The following is a 24,480-nucleotide window of genomic DNA, read 5'->3' on the forward strand; positions in this document are numbered from 1 at the left end:
CATGCGATAATAGTAACGAAAATATTTCTCTCTCCTGTCAAAGAAACACAAGTCACGCAATATGAGCTTTCATAATGTATTCATTTTCCGTATTTATCACTTTATAAACAATGGGTACCAGCTAGAAAGATTCCACATTAGAGTTCATTGCATTATTTTCAATAAACTTGCAACACCGAATTTGTGCCGTGCTGTAGTCTCTATGACATATTAGCTCGAAGATGCGGAACTGTTCAATGATTCATGTGTGGCACCCTCCAGCTCTGCAGCTAGGTGTATGTGCCGTTCGTAGATGACGTAGCCACAGCTCGAACTCAGTTGCCATCGATATAACCACCAATGTGGTTGTTGACTGCAGCGTAGACAAGGTGGTCTTCATTGCTTAAAAGGGCCGCAGCATTGGTGACATTGTCTTCTAGTAGAAACATGCGGTGACCCTTGCTCCGGAGTTCCCGCACAGTCTCCTGTGTACAATAGGTGAGATAATGACATTTGTCATGGATACATTCTAACTTGCCATTAGTAAGAGATAGCAGCTGCATGCTGCGAGTAGATACGAATGGTGAAATATCAGGGTAGATCAGCAGAGATAACCTTTCAGAATAGCAAACACAGTTGAAACTTGATTTAGTGAAGTGATGACTGCGCTCGAATTATTTTGGTGAATCAGGAAGTTTGTAAAATTGAGAAAGGAATTTTTCGGTCCTTCGAAATCTAAAATTGTAACGTAGCGATGTGCAAACGCTACCACTGCATCATATTTGCCACTAATCCAGCCGTCTGTCGCATAAGGCATGAAATACTGGAAACAACCACCACCACTTTCTCATTGCTTGCCTTTGCATCCAAGAAATGTCATTTCTAAGAAGATAGATATACATCAGAGTTCAATGTAAAATTAAGCCTCAAGATGTCATGTAGTTATTACATGAAGGTGTCGCAGATCTGAACCTGTTTACCACTGAGAAACTGGAACGACATGTGCGACCAAAGCATAGTTTGTTGAATACTGGAAGCATAAGTAAGGTTCACAATTCTGGCAGGACCCATTTCGCTATGGCTATTGACAATAATAAAATTAGCCTCGAAGCCAATGTAGCAACACAATGTATTGCCACCGCCAGGACGCGTCATGGATGGGGTGTGTACTTTAGTGACACTCTTCTCACGGTTCCTTTTGGACACGTTTCGCCATCTAGTGGAGCCGTCGTAAAGTCCACGGGAAGCCCGCGTGGCCTCCGAGATTACACATTTGAACAATGTACTGCACCAGGCACCTCTCGCGCTTTCCTATAGACACACTGCGCCATCCAGCGGCGAGGCCGCGAAGCCAGCGCGTGGCCTCCGAAATGCATGGCGTGCCGGTACATGCGAACAATTAGAATCGCGCCATGTATGATAAGTGTACTGAACCTGGGTTCCTTTCGCGCTTTCCTCTGGGCATGCTTCGCCATCTAGCGGTGCTGCGAAGAAGACCGCGCATGGCCGCCGAGATGAGTGGCACGCCGACATACCTAAAGCCCTTTAAACTTCGTAAAGTAGCCACACTCTCCTCCTCCGCCTTTACTCCTCGTTTCTTCTCTCTTTCACGCTTCCTCCTCGACCGTGGCGCCGCCTACACTGCTCGAGCGTAGCAAAGGCGCCAACATGCGCTCCTCGATCGCCACTCCGTAGACGCTTCGCGAGCAAAAATGGCGCTGATGCACAGCGCGAGGGCCCACGTGATGCTATTAGGCCAATAGCGGCGTCGGCCTCGGCCAGAGCGCGCGAGGAGGCGGCGGCATTCTTCGAAGTGTGGCTCTACGAAGTTTAAGGGGCTTTACGACATACCTATTGGCATACTGTCATGTGACTCAAGCTGGAGTGAAAGAGGTTCATTGTAGAGGTAATATACCAGCGCATTCGTGGCGCAGCTCGCCAAAGCACCGGGCTACTGTGCTTGCAAGACTCGTGTGGCGCGAGTTCTTTCGGCCTAGCACGGGAGAAATTTCAAAGGTTTCCTGTATTATTGAAGAGGTCGGGGAAAGGGGTGAGGTACCCAAATGGGTACAGAGCGGAAATCCGCGTGAACAAAGAATGTTGTTCACATTAAATATGTGATTTGACTGACGCAAGCTTATGTCTATAACAGTTGTAATATATGAAGTAGTTATTCCGTATAAACGTTACATATACGGTACTACTTGCGCAGCGTTGAGGCCATGGTGGATTGTGCACATAGCCTCCCAGCAAGAACGCTACTGTAAGTGCACACAGCGCTTGGTACACTGCATTATCGGGAGAGTGCTGGAGGAGGCGCCGAGCTGGGACTGGCGTGGTATGCTTAGCCGGTATTTAAATGCTGCCAGTAAGAAAATGAGAAAATTGTCAGTCCTGCAGCTTTGCCCAAGATCGCCTTCATGCTCATTTATAACGAAATTAACCAAAGTAAGATTTCTTTGCAGTTGGCATTTAAAGCCAGCCTTGGTAGCTTTCTTTAGCTGCACAAAGATTAACAGAATGAGTTGAGGTTACTTGAAGCTATTTGAGTGTTTACTGTAGCGATATGGGAATCGTCGGGAAACAATATAATTTAAAGAACATTGAGATAAGGTAGCACGTTAGAGAAAATAAAAAGCTAGATGGCGCAACCCACCACCCCGTGTCAAAGGGGACGCTAATAGCATCCACCCACCCACCCGTCCGTCCTTCTATACATCCATCCATCCATAGTGAGACGCATGATAGCTGCCAAGGTGCAGTTCCTTCTGCAGAACAAGGATTGCGTTGGATGCTGCGAGGAGTTCGGGCGCTACACTATATGCCTTACTATCGCTGTCAATGCTTGACCGTTTTGTCGAAACTGCCAGTAAATAAAGATCTTTATAACGCAACAAAAGAACCACTCAAAGACGCGATTAACTTTTGCGTTCCCATACCGGTGGCAGGCTGCTGTCGTAGAAAACACCCTTGAGGCTGGCACGATAGCGGACTTTGGACGCGCTCACAGCATCCGCGGCGGTCTTGTTCATGAGCAACAGCTGGCACAGCACCTGCGCAGAGGCACACTTAACAGGCGCACACGAAATTGTCTGTAGATATACATACCGAGTTCCCCACAACGGGCGTTGTCATTTTCGGAACGCCGAGCCTTGTTTTATCAACGTGCCATTCCATGCCAGTTGCACTGGACGCTAAACTGATCTCATATTTTTTTTTAAGAACCCTGGGCGCCACTTGTCGCATGTTGGCACGTGCGTTTTCTAAATGGCTTTCTAAAAAAAAAAAAAAAGAAGAAGAAAAGCCTGACCGGGCAAAGCGTTATTCTAATTTCACAATAGAGGACACGGCACATTGTAGATGAAAGGACTAAACCGAGATTGGTGCTTAATTCATGATATGGCTAAGAATCTACTCTCGGTTATATCAAGCTGGCGTAGCTTTCTTTTCCTTGCACGTTTCTGTAATACAAGAAAGAGCGTAAAACAACTTGAAATGTGTTATATCATATACGTTAGCTCTTTTCCAGGTTGTTCTAGCTTTGAATGCTAGCCTATTCTTGTTTACAGTCTAGAAAATTAGTTTAAAATGTTTCGGAACACAGGTAACGCACAATATATGAGAAAAAGAAAACTTGAACTCGAAAGCTTTCATTTGTGACATATGTCCAGTGTTAAAGGGACACGAAAGGCAAATATTAGGTCAAGCTAAAGTGATAGATTAATGCTCGAGAATCTCTAAGGCGTCAATATTATCGCGAACAGACCTTTAATAATCGAGAAATTGGGGTAAATGCCGGACATGATCGGGACATTCAAGTACTTGCCCGATGACGAAAGTACTCCTCAGTTAAATTCTGTCACTAGTACTCAACAACTCGATGGAAAAAAACAACAACATCCGTTTATTGCATTATAAGACGAAATAAAATGCTACTTGTACAGCTCTATTTAATTTTTAGAAAGAAAGAACTGATTGAAATTGTCTTCGACAATGACGCGGGTGTTCGAAAGGTTTCGTTTTCGCTCGACTCTGCGCCGCCCACGCTTTCTTGTTTCAGTAGTTTCGTTATCGCGTAGTGCTGCGCTGGTTTTGCTGGCTCGCGAAGCTCGCACAAACTGCAAGTAGCAGAGAATTCATCTTCCACTTGATGTCGCGGGATTCTCGAACGATCTGCGGCACTTGACCAAAAAGAAGCTGCAGCGGCGAATCCACCGCTCTGTCTTGGTTCGGTGCCGCCGTCTGTCCGGCGCCAGCAAAGGGTGGTGATGGCGTATGCAACGTCACCACTCCCCCGGTTGGGTGGCGGGAGACTTGAATTTCGAAATAGGTATTCAGATGCAATTTGTATTCAGGGTATTAGGTATTCAGGGCCCTTCAGATGCAATTTGCTCGTAAACTAAGTCTTCATTTGGCCAAAAACAAGCGTTGCGAGGTTTCTGGAATGATATTTAAATAGTCAACGTTGACTTAATATTTGCCTTTAGTGTCCCTTTAAGTACATATCGCAACGGATCATGTCATGTAAAAGTACTCAACACGGTGGGTTTATCAGCAGTGTAGAGGGTAACTTATTTGGGTGGCTTTAATGGTTACGATTTTCGTTTTAGGAGAAATGAAATTTCTCAAGTATTAATGGATTGGCAAGCGTGCTCCGTGTCTCTCTCTTCAATTTTCATGCTCAACTGGTCTTTAGATGCATGATAACTTACCAATTGCTCAGAAGCGTACAATAAAACTTTCTGAGCATAGGCAATTATTTCTCTGAAGGGCAAAAATGAAGCGCGAATGTGTCTCCGCTCCTTGCCAGCACTGGGTCTTTAATGTAACTTCACTGCGTTGTCATCTTTAGTGCAGGGAAGGTATAGCGCGGACCAAATGTTGAGGATACGCTTTAGGTCATCCTCTGAGTGCCGCAAGCATACGTGTCTGTTGGATAATTTTTCCCATTGGCGGATTGGTCGTACATGGTTAGGGCGGTTCACAATGGTGCACTAAGATATTTTTCACCGCGGCTGCTTCATAACACTGCATACAACGCATGTGATAACACTGTGCAGCTCAGTTGAATGTGCATTATTGTACGTAGCAGTGCAGCACAATGCAGATGGGTCATGCAGACAAATAAGGATCATGCTAGCTAAATTTTTTTTTTCGTTCATGGCTCAAAAGCTGTCGTTAAAGAGGGCGGGAGCCAACACTTTAACGACAGGAAAATATGAAAGAAGTACTTTATTATCTGCTTTTCTGACCTGCCACGGTGATTCATCGGCTATGGCGTTATGGTACTCGGTTCGAGGCCGTGAGTTCGGCACCCTAACCGCGGTGTGCTATGAAAAGTAGCGGCGCATATTCTTTTTATTTAAGTGCACATTAAAGAACTTCAGGTGATTTAAGTTATTCCAGAGCTTTCCACTGTGGCGTTTCTCCTAGCCCCGTTGTTGCGTTGGGTTAATGAATGAATGAATGAATGAATGAATGAATTTTAGAAGTTCCTACTAATGCTTGTTTTCTAAATCAGTACTTCTAATTTAAAACGGTCATTAAACCGAAAAGGTCAATACTGCTAACGATTTGGCGTGCTGTAGTTGATGGTCCAGAGTTCTGATCTGCTGCGAGTGTTTGCACAGTGTGGGAGCGGAAGACAAAGAAGGGCACTGTGTTCCCGTGAGGCCCAGATAACCTTGCCACGTAGTACAACGAGCCCAAGCTTTTGTGTTGTACTCGGGTAGCCACGTAAGTAAGCGGGGCCAATATTGGAACAATGTTGTCCGATAATGACTTACCTTGGGGCCCACGAGAAGTTTCTGTGCACCGAGATACCTGGCACAAAACGACGCGCGACAGCACCCGCCTGCCTGCCTTGCTTGCCCCCCTCCTCCTCCTCCTCCTCCTCCTCGGTCAAGTGTGGGACTTTCAATAGGTGAAGCGCCAATAGTGACGGCACACAAGAAGAAATACAGACAGGACAAGGCGCTCCTGTCTGTAGGAAGCGCCTTGTCCTGTCTGTATTTCTTCTTGTGTGCCGTCACTATTGGCGCTTCACCTATTGAAAGCTATGCACCAACTAGCCCCACAACGTGTTTTACTGAAGTGTGGGACCCACGCGAAAAAAAAGAAGAAAGAAAGAGGAATTCCTGGCTACCGCCGAGCAGCGCACGCTCACCAAGGCGGCGTACTGCGGCAGCTCGAAGTCTTCGGAGGTGGCGAGAGCGGCGACGAGCCGTCCTCCGGCAGCGTCCAACAGCAGCGTGGGCGCCAGCGGCGACAGGGGCCGCTTGGCGGCTCGCGCCAAGTTGAGCGACACGCCGGCGTGGCCCAGGTACCGGTCGGGCAGGCGCGGCGTGAACGCGTGCAGCTCGTCGTTCAGCAACAGGCCCGTGGACGACGAGGCCTCGTGAGAGCCCATCCTGCGTGCCACGCAGTGCGGCCGTCCGAATGCTTTCGAGGATGCAATGCACCAGCATTCGCCGAAACTGGCCTCGACTCGAGAAACTCTTCCTCGACTACACCGAGTAAGGGCAGTTATACTGAAGATACTTTCTGCATATACCGACAGCACTAATCACGATGGTGATGACGATGATGATGCTTCAATGGCATCCTCATTGAAATGGGACGTTGACAAATCGTGACCGAGCCTTCTTGATTTAATCAGGTATGCTCGAGATGTCTCTTATCCAGCATTTTTGTATACAACTCTTTAACCTTTTTTTTTCTCTTCAAGATTTGCCTTCTACCGTAGCTACCTATGACTGTAAGAGATCCGCTCGTATCAATCTCTTCCCTGCTTCTTATTGCGATAGCAATTATATGGACGCTCCAGGCGCATTTCTGCCATCGCCGTCGCCGTGAGGTTCCGTATAAAGTCCAAGGGCGATAAAATCGTCGCGCGCCGTACGCTTTATGTGCGAGTGAAAGCGTGCGAGGGTGAGCCGGCGAACGCGGCTCAATCTCGCGTGTGCGAGCGAGGAAGGCGGGACGGAAGCGCGCCCTCTCCTGTCGCGCCGAGGCACGGGGATGAGGCAAGAGAGGGGGCGGGGGAGGGGGGGGCGTACTTTTCCGGCGGCTGCTGCTTACGGCGCTGCCGTGCGGTCACCGTATCATGAAAGTGATCGGTGATGTTTGCAGAGTGCGCGTAGTGCCCGTAGCTTCGTATGCGCTGCGCTTTTTCGACGTTCGCGTTGAAACGAGAGATGCACGAAGGTGAATTCGCTCGCTGCTGCTACCGCGATTCCTCGCGCCATCATTTTGACAGCGAGTTCACGCGTTCATCGAGCGAGATGTGTTCATGTTTAACTGTGGGCGCGTGACACCGTGCTTATAATTAACTTAGTTAAATACACGTTGGCGGGCTAGATGGCTTGAATCTATGATAGAATGTGTAAACGCGACTGAACGAGGACGTAGAAAGAAACAAAGACAGCGCTCTCTCTATGTGTTGGTACCTTCCTACGTCCTCATTCAGTCGCGCTTACACATTATATCTTCGTTAATTTAGTTAGTAAGCGAATGTTTACAAGTTTGTAAGACCGTTAAAACTACTATCCTTACTTCGTATAGCTATCTGCTTATTTGCTATTACAATCAGTGCTTCGCCTTTAGGGTTGAAACTGTGACTTCTTTTCCACCAATGCTCTAAACGTCTCTTGGTTATCTCGGCTGCTGAGCGGTTGATGGTTCCGTCTACTTTAAACCTAAGCGCTTCTGGAAGGTGCACGTTACCTACGGTTCTCACAAGCTGAATTCCTTCGCATTTCATTAGGATGTGCTGAGTGGTCTCCGGATTTTTTTTTTCTGCAGCATACGCATGCCTCATATAATTGCGAATATTGGCTCCGGTATGTTTTGGTCCTTAGCCAACCGGCTCCAGCCTCAAATACCAAGGCGGTGCCCTTTTTGTTATCCGAATGAAACACATCGGATGGATGGATGGATGATATCAACGTCCCCTTTGGAACGGGGTGGTGGGCAAGCTCTTATTACATTGCCGAATAAAACACAGCGCCGCCCTCGATCGGAGAGGACAGTGCGCTTCGATAACGCTCCTCGGGCATTCACATGACGAGGAGATGCTCGAGAAACACCTTCAGTTCAGTGCGTTCAAGTAGACTGGAGATTGCCTGGTCATACGGTATTTTCACCGGAAATCGCCCCCGAGCGTCATCGAAGCGCCATGGCCGCTTCAGCCAAGAGGCAGAAAAACGACGAAGACGCCACCGCATCACAGCTCTCGAACTTTACTGGAGACTTGCGATGCGCGGTTCCATGTATAGGTCACGGAATGCGTTGAGATACAAGCTGCGTCCGGAATTGCAGCGCACTCGTGTCGATGGCCAAGCGTTTTAACGCGACAGCGTTAAGGAGCTCGTGTCGCAGAAAAGTCGGCGTCGGCGGCGTTGGCCGTGAGCGATAAATCCCGGCAGGCACTTCATGAATAAAAAACAACTTGCAAGATGGGCTGGGTGGGAATCGAACCAGGGTCTCCGGAGTGTGAGATGGAGACGCTACCACGAGTTCGATGCTTCAAAGCGGTATTTACACTTGCATTTACTAGGGACGCTATATACAGTTGACATTTTGTGGAACCGGCCGTTCGAAGTTACGAGTTGAGAGAAAACTTCAGGAAGCAGCTTCTCGAGGAATCTGACTACCGTCACACTTACAGCGTGCCAAGGCTGCCGGAGAAAGCGATGGCGTCGCCGTTAGGTGCCAGGAACACCGCGTTCGCCGCTGCGTGCTTGACATCGAAGTGCTTCGCCGTGCGGTTTTTCGAAGAGCTGCGGGGACGCGCCGTACGTGTACGGTGGCGTGAGGAATACAGCACCGCCACATGAATGAAAACACGCACGCACGCACGCACGCACATACACGCAGTGAAAGAAGAAATAATAAAAAATGAGCCTTCATAGTCTGTGGTTGCTTACCACGAGCAGACCTAGAAATCAACTCGCGCAGCTAGAATAAACTTCGAAATAAAAGTGGCGAGCTCCACCACTGGAAACGGTGGCGTCGCCGTCGGCGTGACGTGGTATGAGGGATCACGTGGACACGTGCTTCGGAAGCGCCGAAGCGGGCTGAAAAAACGAAAGTGTGAAGTCCCACCTGCCCTGCGTTTCTGATTAAGTGGCGAGCTGTTCCCGCTTCAGCTGTGTGTTTGACAACACTTGAAGGCCCTACAATAGGTAGTGGCTGCTTTTGAAGGCCTCCGACGCGGTAGGCTACTGCTCGGTGCCGCAGTGCCGGACGTATACGCAACGGAGCCCGGCGTCAGTCTCACACGTACCCGCGGGACAATAAACTACGTGAAGCTTGGATCGCGAAATTTAGAACTGGCAAGCGGCCATCGGCTGCAACTCGGGTGTGCAGCAAGCACTTCCACGAGGAAGATTTCTGCTACGGCGCCGGGAGTGCGCGATGTTTGGTGAGTAGCAGAAAACGCGCACTGAGACGCTCGCCCACGCGCGCTGCCCGGCTAATGTCGTGAAGCTTTGGTCTACGAACTTGTTCATGCTAGATACTGGCGAGTTCAGTGGAATGGAAAGGGAACGGTAAGAAGAACATCAAAGAAGAAAAAAAAAATGGCATGGCTTATGCTCATGCTTGTGTAGCACCAAACAATGAAATGTACTGGTATCGGAAAAAGAAGCAAATGGTAATTGCTAGCTCAGAACACCGATAAATATACAGTGCGGCGAAACTTGAGATATCATGATATAAACGTCCGAGACTTTAGAAAAAAAAAAAAGATTGAATCGTAGCGACGACACATCAAGTCACCGTCTCAGACGTCGAAGCCCCTAGTTATGATGAAATTATTTTTAAGCAGCTCTGATGGCGTCCATGCAGCAATCGTTGCCTGTGTAATGTCAAATGCTCACATGCTGAGTCCTAGAGCTCATGGCGCGGTGCGAAAACGCGCTCCCAGCGAAAGCGAAACATCGTGCGCGGACGTGAATGCAGACACTGAGTCGGTCACCGCGAACACGTGCGATCGCTGCATTGAGGCTTCGTTCTGTTATGCTCCATTTGCTGATACCGACAGCCCAATATAAGAACATATTCCATATAGTTCGCTCTCAGCGACTGCCGACCTTTCACGCAAGAAGCTGGTTCGGGTGATTCCACCGCGGCGACCGCCGAAGCGAGCGTTAACTGTACGTGTTCGGTATAGAGATAGTGTCTGTAGACCATACTGTGCTTTCTGTTTGCCCAAGGTTATTATTTTGACAGTAAAACACATCCTTCGTTTCGAGAGTACTCGCAGAAATGTCAAGGAGAGCCCCCGCGTGGTGTTCTTATTGAGCGCCGACAGCCAAACCTATGAGAAGCGCGCCGCGTTATCCCTCATACTACGCAAGCGAGGCGCTTCCGACAGATGGCGACTCCGTAAGTTCTCGCCCCCAATACGTTTTCGCACGCAGCTTAATGAACCCGAGTTATCTCTAAAAGCTCGGAGCGTTTTTTCGCCCTACACTTGAAAGAGCTTTCATTACTGACTAAATTTAGTGAGAAGATAGCCGTATATGGAAGAACATTTTGTAGCTTTTGTAGTAAGTACAACAGGCATATGCGTCCGGGTTTTGTCAGCCGTCGAAGCTTGAATTTTGGGATGGCAGTATGTAACGGTTATTCGGTATGTCTTCTCGGAACAGAAAAGCGAGTTTTCGTTTTCTCGAGGATCCTACAATATATGCGACTTGTGCAAACAGTGGTCGTTGTAGCACGTCATATTCGTTACCATCGGGCTCACTTGCAGGTAGAATGCAATTCTCAGAGGTTTCTAATCACTCCTGTCCTGCGTTTCTTCGATTATTCTCTCCCTCTTCGCATTAACGATTCGGTTATGCTTTACCCAAGACACGACCAGGTCTCATCCACTTCTATTACTCTCGCCCGCCAACATCCTCTACGCGCAACCAACCAGAATCGTCATCGTTGTTATAACCATCATCAGCCTATGTTTTTTAAATGTCTATTGCATGACGAAGGCCTCTCCAAGCGATCTCCAACTGTCCCTGTCTTCCGCCTGCAAATTTCCCGATTTCAGCAGCCCACCTGATTTCCTGCCGTCCTCGACTGCGCTTCCCTTCCCTCGGCACTCATACCGTACCTCTAATGGCCCACAGGATGTCTGCCCTACGCGTTACACGGCCTGCCCAGCTCCACCGTGTAGCTCCAACCAGAATACTGCTCCCTACTTCACACTGCAGTCTTCTTTATGTCTTGCAGGAACTCTACATCAGTTTGAACTGGCAGATTATTCATTCGCAGGTCTATATCGGGTTATTTTCGTTGACCGGCAATAAAGAGAAGCGAGGCGGCCTCAATCGCGACGGCTGTGGATTACCGCGCACGCGCGATATATATGCTTACCGTGGCCTGCCCTTCCTAGTGGCACGGTCGTATCGGACGCCCCCGTCGCGCCTGCCTCGGCTGCCGTCGTGGCCGGGGACCCGCGGCAGGTCGGAGTAGTGCTCGAGCGCCATCTTCTCGGAGACGCCGCGAATGGCCTCGCGCACCAGCTGCATGTCGAACACGTAGAAGATGGCGTCCGAGAAGGTGGACCTGTCGCTAATGAGCCCGTTCGTCTTGAGCGCTAGGCCACGGGACACCAGGTTGGCCACCGTCTGCGGAATTCGTCCGACCGAACGCACTTGGCCTCCGGACAGCTCCAGGTGACGCTATACCCATCGCTGTGGCTTAGCGGCTATACGGTGTTGCACTGCTAAGCTCGAGAGATCGCGGGACCAAATCTTGGCCGCCGCGACCGCATTTCAAAATGCGAAAGGCGAAATGCAAAGGGCGAAATGAAAAAAAAAAAAAAAAAAAGAGAACGCCCGCGTCTAGTGCATTGGGGACACGTTAAAGATCCCCTGCAGCTGGTGGTCAAATTTAATCCGTATAGTCCCCCACTACGGAGTGCCTCGATAATCAAGTCGCGGCTTCGGCACGTACGTAAAACCTCAGAATTCAATTCAAGGTCGTGCTGGAATGGCGAGGGTGACGCAGCAAAGAAATTTCTTACGGCGGTGTGGTGTACAGGTGGAGAGTGTAAGTACTTTTGGGCGTATTTGCGTATCGATGCCAGCCGAGTTCGACGCAGGTCGCGAGCCCCGAGAGACGTCCATTTCAAAGAACACTAGACTTTTATCTTGCTGTGTACTCCCACGCGTTTCGTGCCTTCGATCGCGCTCGAAAAGTTCCATTGCTGATCGAGAGAGTGGAATCATCGTTCGGAGCCCAGCTGGGTCCCCAGCAGGGTTACCAACGTTCCTGAATTTAGCGGCACAGTCGCGACTTTTGAGAAAATGTGCCGCGCCCCGACTTGACCCAGTGCGGACGGCCAAATGTCTCCACTTTTGTTGTTTTCTTCTCTGGTGGATAGCAGTAAATAGATCAGGTTTAATTTTATGTCTTGACAGTTAGTTTGAACAGTATGTTTTCGTATGTGTTCTGTTGGATTATCATAAACATAAATGGCGGTTTCATTTTTGTCGTGATTCGAGTTCTGTTGTAGCCCCTAATCGTTCACAGTACCTCTATTTGTATCGCTAGCCATGTGAGTCAGACAACTATATACGGCGCCTTTTTGGTTGTAAATATCGACACGGTAGGACAGAAATATTTTTTCAACTTTGTTACACGTAGAGACTGACGGCTGCTGGCGCTGACGGGAAAGTGCCCACATAACACTGGTATTGTACCACTGTTACTTGAGCACTTGCGATCGTTAGGTCGACCTGCATAGAAAGTTTTCGCACATGATCGTATTGCGAAGCGTGAAGGAGTAAAGCAGAATTGAAGCTGAGCTTGTAAACGACTCGTAGCAGCAATCGATGCGCATCGAGCTCAATCTGCATCGACCCAAGCACGCTAAGATGCACTCGTGTGACACTGTCACACGGGTATTGAGTGTACTTGAGTCAGCGTGAATTGAACTTAATGCATATCGAGCGCTGCCACATGCGTCGTTCTCAATCACGCTTGACTTTGATAGCGCGCACTCGCAACACGCCTCGTTCTCAACGAAACTGGATGAGAACTGTCCGTGTGAAAGGGGTGCTAGATGTGTCCTCGCCCGTTGGTAAAAGGACGACGGAGGAAAGCTGGGCTGCTTTCGTAGGTCTGATTATAAGAGAACGCAGGGTCGTCCTTAGTCGAAGCCTAACCAGCCTAACCTTTGGACAGCTCCGTCTTGGAGACGTTAAATAAACTTCGGTTGCTTTGCCCACTACACAGTATGTACTCACTCGACTGTCGCCGACTCGTTCTTCGTGCTACTTCGTGCCTCTTCGTGCTGCTCTGTCGGCCACATTATTGTTCAGAGCTCCATCTTCTTGCGAGGTCGGCGTATTTAGATACCTCTTTGATCGTTTAAATGCCAGAGTATTTCCGAGGTGTGGCTTCAATTCCAAGGCTGTTTCTGTGTCCCACCTGAAGCTGTTTATCGCTGCCCGCAAACATGAACTGAAATAAGCGGGAAGCATCATCCTCTCCCGACCCTTCCTTCTTGTCGATCGAATGTGCTCATGCTCTCGTGCAGGATCGAATGTAGTTGTTGGGAATATTTGGTCCACGTATGGGTGTCATTGCCAGGATGACGAGGGACAGTATCATTCTGACAGGGTGCCATTATCTTGTTCTTTCACCTTGCTGTCCCCAGAACATTTGCATACCAACGAGGAATACGTGCGGAAGAAGACGCGTGGTACGACTCCGTGTGTGATCCCATCTAGGAACCTTTGCACCGACGATTGCATCTAGGAAGCTTCAACGAGTTCAGTCATGTTTTACGCTAAAATTTATCAATCTGGGTTTCGTCAGCCATATTTCAGACCGGAAGCCGCGTCGTACATACCAAGCGTGTGCTGCCTAAAGGGCCCCTAAAATACTTTGATCTCGAAAGTTTGCGTTAATAGAGGCAGCTGTGACAGGGAGAAATGAGCAAGCAATTGGACTGCAGCACAAAACTACAAAGGAAACCTGCAAATGTTTTCTCTGTAGCTTCATGCCATCGGGCAGGTGGATGCCAACTTTTCCCTGTAATGAAATTTTCTCCTTCTTGCAGGCCTCCGCAGTACTGATTTGACAATAGTCGTGAGCAAAAGAGACAAGCAGCCCCCTTATATACTCTATGGAATATACAGTTCATACTGTCCCTACGTTGGCGCTGTCGTCCCTCGTTGGCCGACCAATCGAGAGCTTTTACACTGGCGACGTCATGCGCCTGTTGACGTCACGACGTGCGAAGAAGGGTCCGAAAAAAAAAATACCCGAGAGGAACACGGGGTTGTCTTTTGAATCTGCGGCCTGCCACATTCACCAAAGATGTATCGTCGCAGTATTCTACGCACGATGCGCTCGTCTGTTTAAGATGTGCTCAAAGTGTTGTAGATGGTTTCTTTAGTAGACAATTAACGCTCACGTCGACGACGTTCTCGACCGCGTCGTCGCCGAGGTCCTCCCGGAACGGGTGCGCGAACTTGATCGCCTCGATCAGCCGGTGGTAGGTGAGTGGCCCGTCGCTCAGCACGTCCTTCCTGCTGGGCCGGAACATGTCCATCGTGGTCAGCACGAATGCCAGCAGGGCGCCTCCGCCCGGAGGTGGCGGGGCGTGCAACCGGACGCCGGCCAGGGGCGCGCTGCGCACGGGAGCTTTCCACGCGGGCCGGTAGAGCACCAGGTCCTCCTGGGACACCAGAGATCCTGCGGCGGAGGGGCGAACTGTCCGGTCAAGAGGATAAATGTTGCGCCACACACTGGGGAGCGTCAGCTATTCGTACGACCCTCCCTCCCGGCTATTTTTTACTTTTTGGACCGATTTACTGGTCACTCTGACGGCTACATAGAGTTTCTCACTATATTACCTAGAGGGAAATCTGGCGCTGCTGCGCTGTGGTATGCATGGGAATGCCGTTGTATTGGGACTTCGGATTGGCATCGTTCTCAGAGAGCCAGGACTGCTTGAAGACTCGCCTGGTAAGCACCGTTGCGTCTGTCGCAATGATTCATTTTCTACTAAAACAGCACGTAAGAAGCCGCTTTAGCTTTATTATTACACAAAAATATTTTTTTTGTTTAACTATGAGAACTTGTTATCGCATGTGCAATTATGTGATACGTAAAAAGTATCAGCGGGCCGCTAAAGTTGCAGGACAGACGATAAGATTCGCGTTCGCTTTGAAACTGTTTGTCGTCTGTTCTTACTTTTCTTCTCTTGGTCATGCATTGTAGGTGAGTGAAGATGTAACATGCGTGAATGGAAACATTTTATGAAGGTTTCACTTTAAGAACGCGCTATTTGTGTAGCCATATCCGCGTTTTAGACGAAGCCTCTTACAACACCAGCCAATACGAGCCTCGCAGACACGTATACCCTCATTCCCATGACGGCACGGCACCCCTTAAGAAGCTCCCATAGACGGTGGCGCCAGATTTCCCTCTAGGTGTTGTAGTGAGAAACCATAGAGTTTCTCAATGTAGTGAGAAACTCTATGTGAGAAACTATATGGACGGCTGGATCGACGCGTCTTCCTCGTGTTTCTGTCAGCGCATGCGCACACGCACGCACCGAGCTCTTCGAGGTCGCCGACGAACTGCCTCGCCAGCGTTCCTTGGCTGAGCGCATTCGAGCCCTCGCGCGCCACTCGGAGGAGCGTGACAGCGAGCTCCGGCTGCAGCAGCGTCTCGTTCACGCCGTACACCGTGTCGGTTTGCCGGTTCCAGAAGATGTGCCTGCACGAGCCCACGCGCAGCCCCGAAAGGGGCCCTCCTTAGCCCGAAACTCGGAAGCACTTAATCTCTTCCAAGCGTGCTTCACTGCATTGACATCGTTATTGCGGGTAAGCAGCGTTTACAAAGCGGTGCCGTTTTTTTTTTTAACTTTGTCTTTCTTCATTGGGTGGAAGAAGAATTATGTTCCCTTCAAGAAGAAATAGAAAGAAAGAAAGAAAGAAAGAAAGAAAGAAAGAAAGAAAGAAAGAAAGAAAGAAAATGAATGAATAAATAAATAAATAAAATAAATAAATAAATGGGGAGCCATGCCACTTGTCAAGCTGGATGATCAGCGAAGCTTTAGCGCATCTCCCAATGTTAGACAAGGATACACGCATTTATTTTCATCATTTGGTAATGGTAGTGACGATAGCTTTGTGATTACTGTGACATACGCTGATTGGTTCGCTTACAACTTTGGATAGATGCTTGGCCAAAGTTAAATCCGTACGCGACCGTTGTTGAGTTACTTGAATTGCTGTGGCACTTCAAACCAAACTCTTTTACCGCAAAATGAGTGAAATGACCACATTGATGTCTCCAACAGTGATCGCAGGGGCAGTGTCATCACGGCTAACCCGTGCAAAGTACGTGGTCACAAACTTCTCGATATCACACTTTGGTCTTCCTGGACACATATACACAGTGGATATCACAATTCCATGTTTCGTTTGTACGGCACAGGCATCGCCACATTCGGTGGCATTGTCCTCTTGCGAGTCAAGGGTGTTGTACGCACATTTTTTTTTTCCTTTGCGTATATGTCAATGTCTCCGGCTCGTGAGTCCATTTGCTGTTCACAAACGATTCCAGTATACCCATCGACTTCAAACAATGCATCATGATTTACTTCATTATTATTATTATTATTATTATTATTATTATTATTATTATTATTATTATTATTATTATTATTATTATTATTATTATTATTGCCGGATTCCTTGAAGCCTGCTTCACTTCCGCCGCAGGTCGGCCCGGTATCGCACCACCTCTGGGATGGAGTCACATTTATGCACAAGCAGAAAAAAAAAAGGGTGCACGAAACTCTAGCCATAAACAGCTTCGCTGTAAAAAAATCGCGGCATATCCAACGCACCTTGTTGGAATGGACATACAAATGCAGCTGTGTTCCAATGCATAGAGAGAGCTGAAACCTTTGTCAGTTTTTCGCGTCACCGCAAATGTCAGTGCAAGGTTGTACCGAAGACCCTCCGCCCAAACCTCATCGTGCACGTTACAGGCTGACTGAACGCAGCTCCTTGGCATCTGCCCGGGTGCGTGCGCATGCGCTGTCGCGCACCCGTGCCATGCAGTGTGACACACGCAGCGGTCACCTCAAACGGGCTAGTTCGCGTTGCCACGGTAGAAGCACGCGTGCGATTGTGGCCTAATGGTTACAGCATCGGACACGTAATTCAACTTTCTTTTTTGTTAAAAAAAAAAGAAAGTGCGGTCTATCGGCAGGACAGCAGCGGCACCCCAGAAGCCAATGTCAGGAAACTCCGGGGAGGGCTCGAAAAGAAAGGAGGCTTCGCTTTGATAAGGGTAAGATGAAAAATCGAGCGCTGCGCAATCCCAGGAAAGATGCACCCGCCGTGCTGAAGCCATTCTGCTTGTTATTCTGCTCCTGACCACGAGGTCGCGGGTCGCGGCGACGGCATTCAAATGGGGGCCAGCTTGCAAAATCATTCGCGTACCGTGCCTCTAGGTACACGTTAAGTAACGCTATATAGGTGGTAAAAATGGATTCGCGGGAGTGGATCCTCCTTCTGCTTGTAGTGAGGTTGCCGTCTGCAGCAGTGTCTCCCTGTCGGAAGACAAGAACGATGACAAAGAGCGCGAGTTCGAAACGTTCCCGGCTCCGAGGCTGAGCCGACGTCGTCCGTTGCCGCCCTTGCCTCAGAGGGATCTTCATAGACAAATGTGGTTGCGGTCTCCTCGCTGCCAACCTCCGTACGCTCTCAACCCTCATCGCGTTCTCTCGCTCTTAGAATGCAGATCACTAACCCTACTGCGGATTGTGAACACAGCCGGCGGTTCGGCTTACCTCAGAGAGCGCCTCCGCGAGATGGCGTTTCGGAAGCGAGCCAAGATGGCCGCCAACTCCGGGTAGACGGGGAAGCCGAAGTGCGCCAGCGAGATGGCGCTCTCGAACAGCGATGACCACGGGAGCCGACCGAACCGCGAATGCAGGGCCTCGAGTCCCGGCAGGTAACCCGGAGTGGCCACAAACTTACCTCCAGCACTCGACGCAGCTGCAACGGGCGCGTAAAATGCGTCCGGGTAAGCAACTGAACAAAAAACATAACGTTCCGTTTTTTCTCTCAAAGGTTCGAAGCTGCGACAGTGACAGCTCGCGCAGCTTTTGAGACTGACGTCGTCTATGAATCTGCGTATTTCTACTTTCCTTGAATAAGTACTGTGCCACAAAAACGTACGTTCAATATAGCGGGCTTGTGAAAGGCTGTACAACGTAGCACGTGCGCACAGCATACTCTCTGATGTCCCCGAGATGACGCCGCAGTTTGGCGCGAAGTAATAAACCACGTGGGCTGCTGTTCTGCCTGTAGGGATGCTTAGCGTTTACTCTGGACATGTGTAGCAACACGCGTGCATCGACTAAAAAAGACGCACAGCGCGCAAACTTTAAACGTGTTCTCTAACCTCTTGAGGTTTGTAGACGCTACAGCAAAAAAAAGTAACCATTTATGATTAAAATTACTTCCTTCAAAAATATAATTGGTTAGTCTCTTGAAATTCATCTTGCCTAATTGACCATGGTGTTGTTACTGGACGGCGGAGCGCAAATATTACTCAGCAGCGTATGTCTCTGCTGAGTTCGTGGTTGCGGATTCGATCCCGGCGGTCGTAATTTGATTGGGACGAAATACAAAAGTGCTCGCGTATTTAAACTTGCGTCTAGTTAAATTAATCAGCAGTCTCCCTCACTACAGCGTGCGTCCTAATCAGGTTATTGGTTATGGCTCCAAAAACCCCAGAATTTGAAGAGCGAAGATTAAGAGGATGCTCGAAGCAGCGACGAAGACTATTTTGCTAGCGCGTGCACGTCTCTTCGAGGTCACGTGGCCTTAACGATCTTGCCTTGCCCCGAAATATGTAAATAATAGATAAATGTGTCTTCGCCTACCCCTTCATATCCGTCGCACACTCTTGAAAAAAAAAAATGTCGTTGTAGTTACTACCTGTACTCTGTTCCACACATAGTAGTCAACGCTGTGGAAGCTACGCAAGAAGTTCGGCCAAGAAAAGATATCACTCCGCGCGTTCCGTCCATGCTTCGCTGCGCGCCAACAGCGTTCGCTCGCGCGAGCATGCACGTGAGGCTCCTCGCGACAGGTTTCGAAAAAAAAAAAGAAACCCGGAAATAAAAATAAAAATGAATGATCTAAAACAACGCATTAACAGCCACACACCAAAGTGTGTTTGTTTCGGAGGATTAAAGCTTGTTTCATTCAATACTGAGCCTATATGAACAACAGTTGTGCACAATTGCGGTAAACAAAAAAAAAAAAAACATACGTGGAACTATTTCCAAGTGCGAACGAAGCCATTGCAAGAAGTCTTTCTAGATTCCACAGCGTTGACTGCTATGTATGGAACGGAGTATAGTCGACGCACTGTTGGTGTAACTGCACTTGGTGACGGTAGAGCTAGCAGCATTACTCACTAAGCAAGGTAGTCGCTGTTGCTAATCGGTATCATCTACAAATTCAAAACGCAGTTAGCACCACGAGATACAAAGTTTCCAGCTTATAACGCATATTCCAGTAGGTTCGATAAGTGCGGTAAGAAAATTTGTATACGGTGGTGCTATCTGCGTTTGGAATTGGTGAATGATACCTGTTAGTAACAGCGACTACCTTGTTTAGTCAGTAATGTTGCTAACTCTATCGTTACCAAGCGCATTTGTGCAAGTGTAGTAAATGGTATGACGACTAGGTAGTAACTACAACGACATTGTCTTTTAAGATTGCTATATTATATTGAGGGTCCGTATTATATGCTGACTCTTGTATTTCTCGCACTCGCACGCGTATACCCGCTCGCTTTTGAACTTCTTTTTTTTCTTCCAGCTCCCAATATGTCGCCGTGATGCTTACGGTTCGAAGCGTTGACGTCCTCCGCCTCGCTCATGTTCCTCGGAGCCATCGCGTGCGCGTCGAGTACGATCACCTGCTTGGATTTCCTGCGTCGAAGAAAACGGTGCTGTGATTGGTCAATAGTATGTTCGAAACATGGCGTCCATGACGTGTTTCCGGCTCTGGTGTGGCTTCCGGTGCATGCAGTAACGAGAAGCATGACCTTCGAGAGCTGTTTCTGGTATTCGGAGAGAGCCGTCGCTGAGGCGTGAATTTGGACACCGTCTTTAGCGCCCTGCATTCGCAAGTGGGCTGTCATGAGGTACTCTGCAGTGGTGGACTCCAGATTAAGTAGTACCTACTGGATACTACTTAACTGCGTCAGTAACGTTACTAACTCTATCGTTACCAAGCGCAATTGTGCCAAGGTAGTAAACGGTGTGACGACTAGGTAGTAACTACAACGACATTGTCTTTTAACAGTGCAGCTTTATATTGAGGGTCCGTATTGTATGCTGGGTCTTGGATTTCTCGTACGGGTTGTGAAACGTGCCTAGAAATTACAGGGGTATTTTTTTTTCACAACCCTTCAGCAGGCGCATAGAGCCTCTACACTGCTGGGAGTCGTACCCGAGTTAAGTTACAGCTATATTTTCACGCGTTTTTCAAATAAGTCGTTGACCACGTTCATTTAAAGGTACTGTGTAAGAGACGTAGAGCCTTTGTCAAGAAAAAGATTTTTATAACGTTATTTATAACATAAATTTATAATTATTTATGATATGCGAGTCGTGATAAACAACGCGAAATGTTTCAGACATTCGGGCCGACCTACAAAAACGTTGCCTAGAGCAGCAGTAGTGTAGAAAACTTGGCTCTCGATAGTCATTCATAATAGCGCGGAGATCCGCCGCGGTAGCCCTGCGGTTGTGGCCTCGTGCTGCTGAGGTCGCGAGTTTGATTCGGGCCGCCGCGACGGCATTCCAGCAAAGCCGCAATGCAAAAAAAAAAATTGCCAATGATTACGACACTCCCTAATGCGAAATTTGTGCGCAGTTCTATACGCGTTTTTATTTCGCAATATATTGGTTGGCGCGGACAATCTCGTGCGGCACGTTGCAAACGGAGAGAAGTGCGGCGTGACCGCCTCGCTAATCGGGGGATCGCGAGAGACAGCGCGTGGGCGACGCGTGGGCGCGATTCACAGCAGCCGGCGCAGACAGACCTCCGCTCATGCAGCGCTTTGTTTCCATCTATGGTATCGGTGACGTCATTGGTGAATAGACGACACGCGCTATACTCTGGCGCGATCTCGTCGCCGCAGCGCCCGTCCTGCGCGGCACTACGCTTTTCATGCTTTCGCCATACCCTCCTCCTCCGCTTTCCGCCTCACATTCCCGTTGCACCCTCCTCCTCCGCATTCCTCCTCGCGATTCTCTTCGCCCCCGCTGTCTTTCATCCCGCGCTGCGTTCCTCGTTCGCTCTTTCGTCCTTCGTTGCGCTCGGTTACGCCGAGGGACGCCGGCGCTCGCCGCCGGAATGGGCGCCTAAAGAGCTGCGCCCTAAAATGCTCGTCTGTCGTGCATTGGGTGTACATTAAATAACCCCGGGTGGTCCGGAGTCGTCCCCTTCGTGTGACGCGTACGCTTCGTACCTTTCGTAGACAGTTGCGAAGAATCCTCCGGCCAGGCCGACCCGGTGCGGAGCCACTACGGCCATGCAGAGCGCGAAGGCCACTGCGCAGTCGGCGACCGTGCCTCCACGACTGTACACCTTCCTGCGGAGTGACACGGTTGGTCGGTCGCGTGTCTGTACTGTTAGGTAGTAGTATTAGTAATTGATTCTTCATTGAAATAACTAGACAAATAAAGGAAGGGCAGGAATGTTGGCACTGACTGCAGTAACCGTCTAGGGCAGTCTGCTGGCATCCGAACTGCGCTCAGCAGTAAAGGAGGGAGGCGAGGGGGGGAGGGTTAATAAGCTAGCAGGCAAAGTGGATAGAGTAAAAGATAGAACTATTTACATATGTGCAATATAATGACTAGGTAAAAAAAATATCCGTAGTTCGTTTGCAGGAGTGCCCTCCCCGAGAGAGTTTGCCAGCCGGCCCAGGGAACACCGGCACTGTTGGGTCACGTAGAGCAGCCGGGTGGCGAGGTCCGACTGCTCGAGGAATAAGTAAGCACTGCGTTTTGCGAGCTGCCTCCCGTGCGTGAGGGGGGCCACGTGACCATAATAAAGCCCCTCGGCGCTGTGCGGCCGGCAGCCCGTGTGAGCTGTAGCGGCTCAGGAGTCCCTCCCGCGGTGCCTGAAAGCGCTGCACCGCACTATCATGTGTTCGAGGGTTTCCACTTCACCATGGTTGTGGAAAAGCTCCGTTTCCCTGTTAGTACGCGGCTACGGTGGCATAATGCGGCCTACGCAGTTCCCCCTCCCCCCTCCGGTCTCCGGTGAAGCGGATGCCTCCCCCCCCCCTCAGAAAAAAATAATATGTGGCTACGTCGCTGATGGCGCTGTAATGCGAAATACTGTAAGGCGAGCTCCACCTGGGTATCGCTCCGCACAGCGCGGGCACGTCGGCCACGGTGGTGTGGTTGGTGTAGGGCATCACAACGCGCAGGTCGCTGTCCGAGAGGCGGAACACGAGGTCGTCGCCTTCGCCGCCGCTTGCCATCCGCCGCACGTACACCACGGCTACTATGAGGCTCAGCTCGACCACACCGGCCACGACCAGCGAGTAGAGCACGGACCAACTGGTGCGCCCGCTGGCGCTTGCGGCGGTCGGCATCTGACGGAAGTTCCCGGCGCCGTCGACAACGCTGCCGCCAGCGCTGCAATGTGCGAAAAGAAAAAAAGAAGAAAGGCCAGACTCTGAAGAACGCGGGTTTTTTCGGTTCTCAATTTGTTGCACAGCGAAGGCGAGCTGTTCTCAGTCGTCTAGAGCGAATGGTTTCGGTTCACGTTAGCATTAAATCTATCAAGAATTACAATACGCAATCCCTAAACCGTCCCCTAAGAACAATCTCCCGACTATTTCATAGGATTTTCATAGGATTTTCATAGGAATTTCACAGCTCGCCCTCTCGGCCGGACACCAGCTGCTCAAAGCCATCTATTTCCTCAAGCAGTAGCCCCCATAGTGGGATTCGCTCCATCGTAGTATAGTCTTGCCGTGACCACAAAGAAGTTACCCGGTATGCTCACGAGTTAGTTTGCAGGAACAAAAAAAAGGTACAGTAAACTCTCGTTAAGACGAACTCGGTTAAGCCGAATTCTCGCATATAACGAACAACATGGGAACGCTTGTTCGATGCTCCATAGACTCAATAAAAAAATCCGCTTAAGCCTCAGACATGCTTTTCAGTTAAAACGAACATTTAGAGTGACCGCCATCGCTACCGATCCTGGAGGCTAGGGTGCCTCGATGCGCCGCACCCGGTGTTGACAGAGGTGAAAACGAGAGGAGGAAACAAAAAGCGACAATAACGTTTCACTTCGTGAATGCGGGTGACGCGCAAGCGTATGGGTGCTATAGAGCATACGAAGCTATCGGCCCTCGGTGCGCCTAGACTGTCCGGATCACAGATCGTATTCAAAGACAGGGCTCCGCTCGCGCGGCTGTGCCATACGCAGCAGCCGCCGGAGTAGAACGCCCCCTTGTAAACATTTGCTTACTAACTAAATTAACAAGTACGGTGTCAGCACGCACAGCCAAACATGAGTACATCACACTCGATGACCGCGGATGCTCACTGTCAAAACGCTGGCGTGAGGAATCGCGGCAGCAGCAGCGAGCGAAGTGACCTTCGCGCTGTCTATGTCTTCAACGCACACTGAGCGGCCAGAACACAGCGCACGCAAAACTACGAGCCGTCGGTCTACCTAGAGTGTGCCCCCAAAGCAGATAGCGTTCAAGGTAAAGCCCGCGCGAGCGAGCGCGGGCACAGTACAACAGCCCCCTCCCTCCCCTTCCCGGTGCCATGCCCGCGACGGAAGACGGCGCGCTTCGACCTTCTTTTCGCACGCGAGATTCAGTCGCCATCGTCGGCTCACCGTCGCACCCTTTCACTCGCACACATAGCGCACGGCGCGCGAGTACGATGTTATAACGAGACGAACCCGGTACGGCCATATCGCAAACGAGACCTGTAGCAACTGCCAGACGAGTTCAACCCAGCGCGCCTCCGTCTACTTTCCTCCTCCGCAACGATTCGCCACGTTTCTCCTTCCCCACTTCGCTCAACATCTCCTAGGCTTTCCTCTATAGGTTGCGTTGCTGTGTCGCGCCCTCAGCGCACACCTTCGTACTTTCACTGGCTCGGAGCCTGCACCGATGACCAGTGAGGCGGCAGATGCCTGCTTTAACTCCCCAGCGAACTTTTTTCCAGAAGCGCGGAGGTATACAGAAGGATTTTTAAGGTCATTAGGTGAGATGACATTTGTGGCTGCTCGCGGATTTGCGCAGAAGCACCATACATCCATAACGGATTGGATGAAACCAAGCAAGAGTACCACTTGAAAACAGTTTTTTTTTATTAAGTTCAGCTAAATAAATGCTTTTTATGTCGTCCCCGCCCGACGCGTTTTAAGTTTACTTCATTTACCGTTTTAAAGTAAGATA

At 49.6% G+C, this 24,480-nt stretch overlaps 1 protein-coding gene across 2 annotated transcripts; it reads right to left on the bottom strand.

The window, feature by feature from the left end:
• Positions 1-62: 62 nt before the first annotated feature.
• Positions 63-20,023, bottom strand: LOC142575666 (scoloptoxin SSD14-like). Of its 2 annotated transcripts, XM_075685200.1 has the most exons (9): positions 19,881-20,023; positions 17,807-18,014; positions 15,554-15,717; positions 14,408-14,688; positions 11,356-11,609; positions 8,646-8,759; positions 6,146-6,389; positions 2,919-3,032; positions 63-464 (listed from the first exon to the last, which is right to left on the bottom strand). In XM_075685200.1, exons 1-9 carry the CDS (start codon positions 19,927-19,929, stop codon positions 315-317), a joined length of 1,578 nt encoding a protein of 525 aa, XP_075541315.1. In that variant the 5' UTR covers positions 19,930-20,023; the 3' UTR covers positions 63-314. The 2 variants fall into 2 exon arrangements, with proteins under 2 accessions (XP_075541315.1, XP_075541316.1); XM_075685201.1 differs by lacking the exon at positions 8,646-8,759 and having other exon boundaries at positions 19,881-20,019.
• Positions 20,024-24,480: the final 4,457 nt, after the last annotated feature.

Source organism: Dermacentor variabilis, chromosome 3, assembly GCF_050947875.1.
Source record: "Dermacentor variabilis isolate Ectoservices chromosome 3, ASM5094787v1, whole genome shotgun sequence".
Classification (NCBI taxonomy): domain Eukaryota; kingdom Metazoa; phylum Arthropoda; class Arachnida; order Ixodida; family Ixodidae; genus Dermacentor; species Dermacentor variabilis.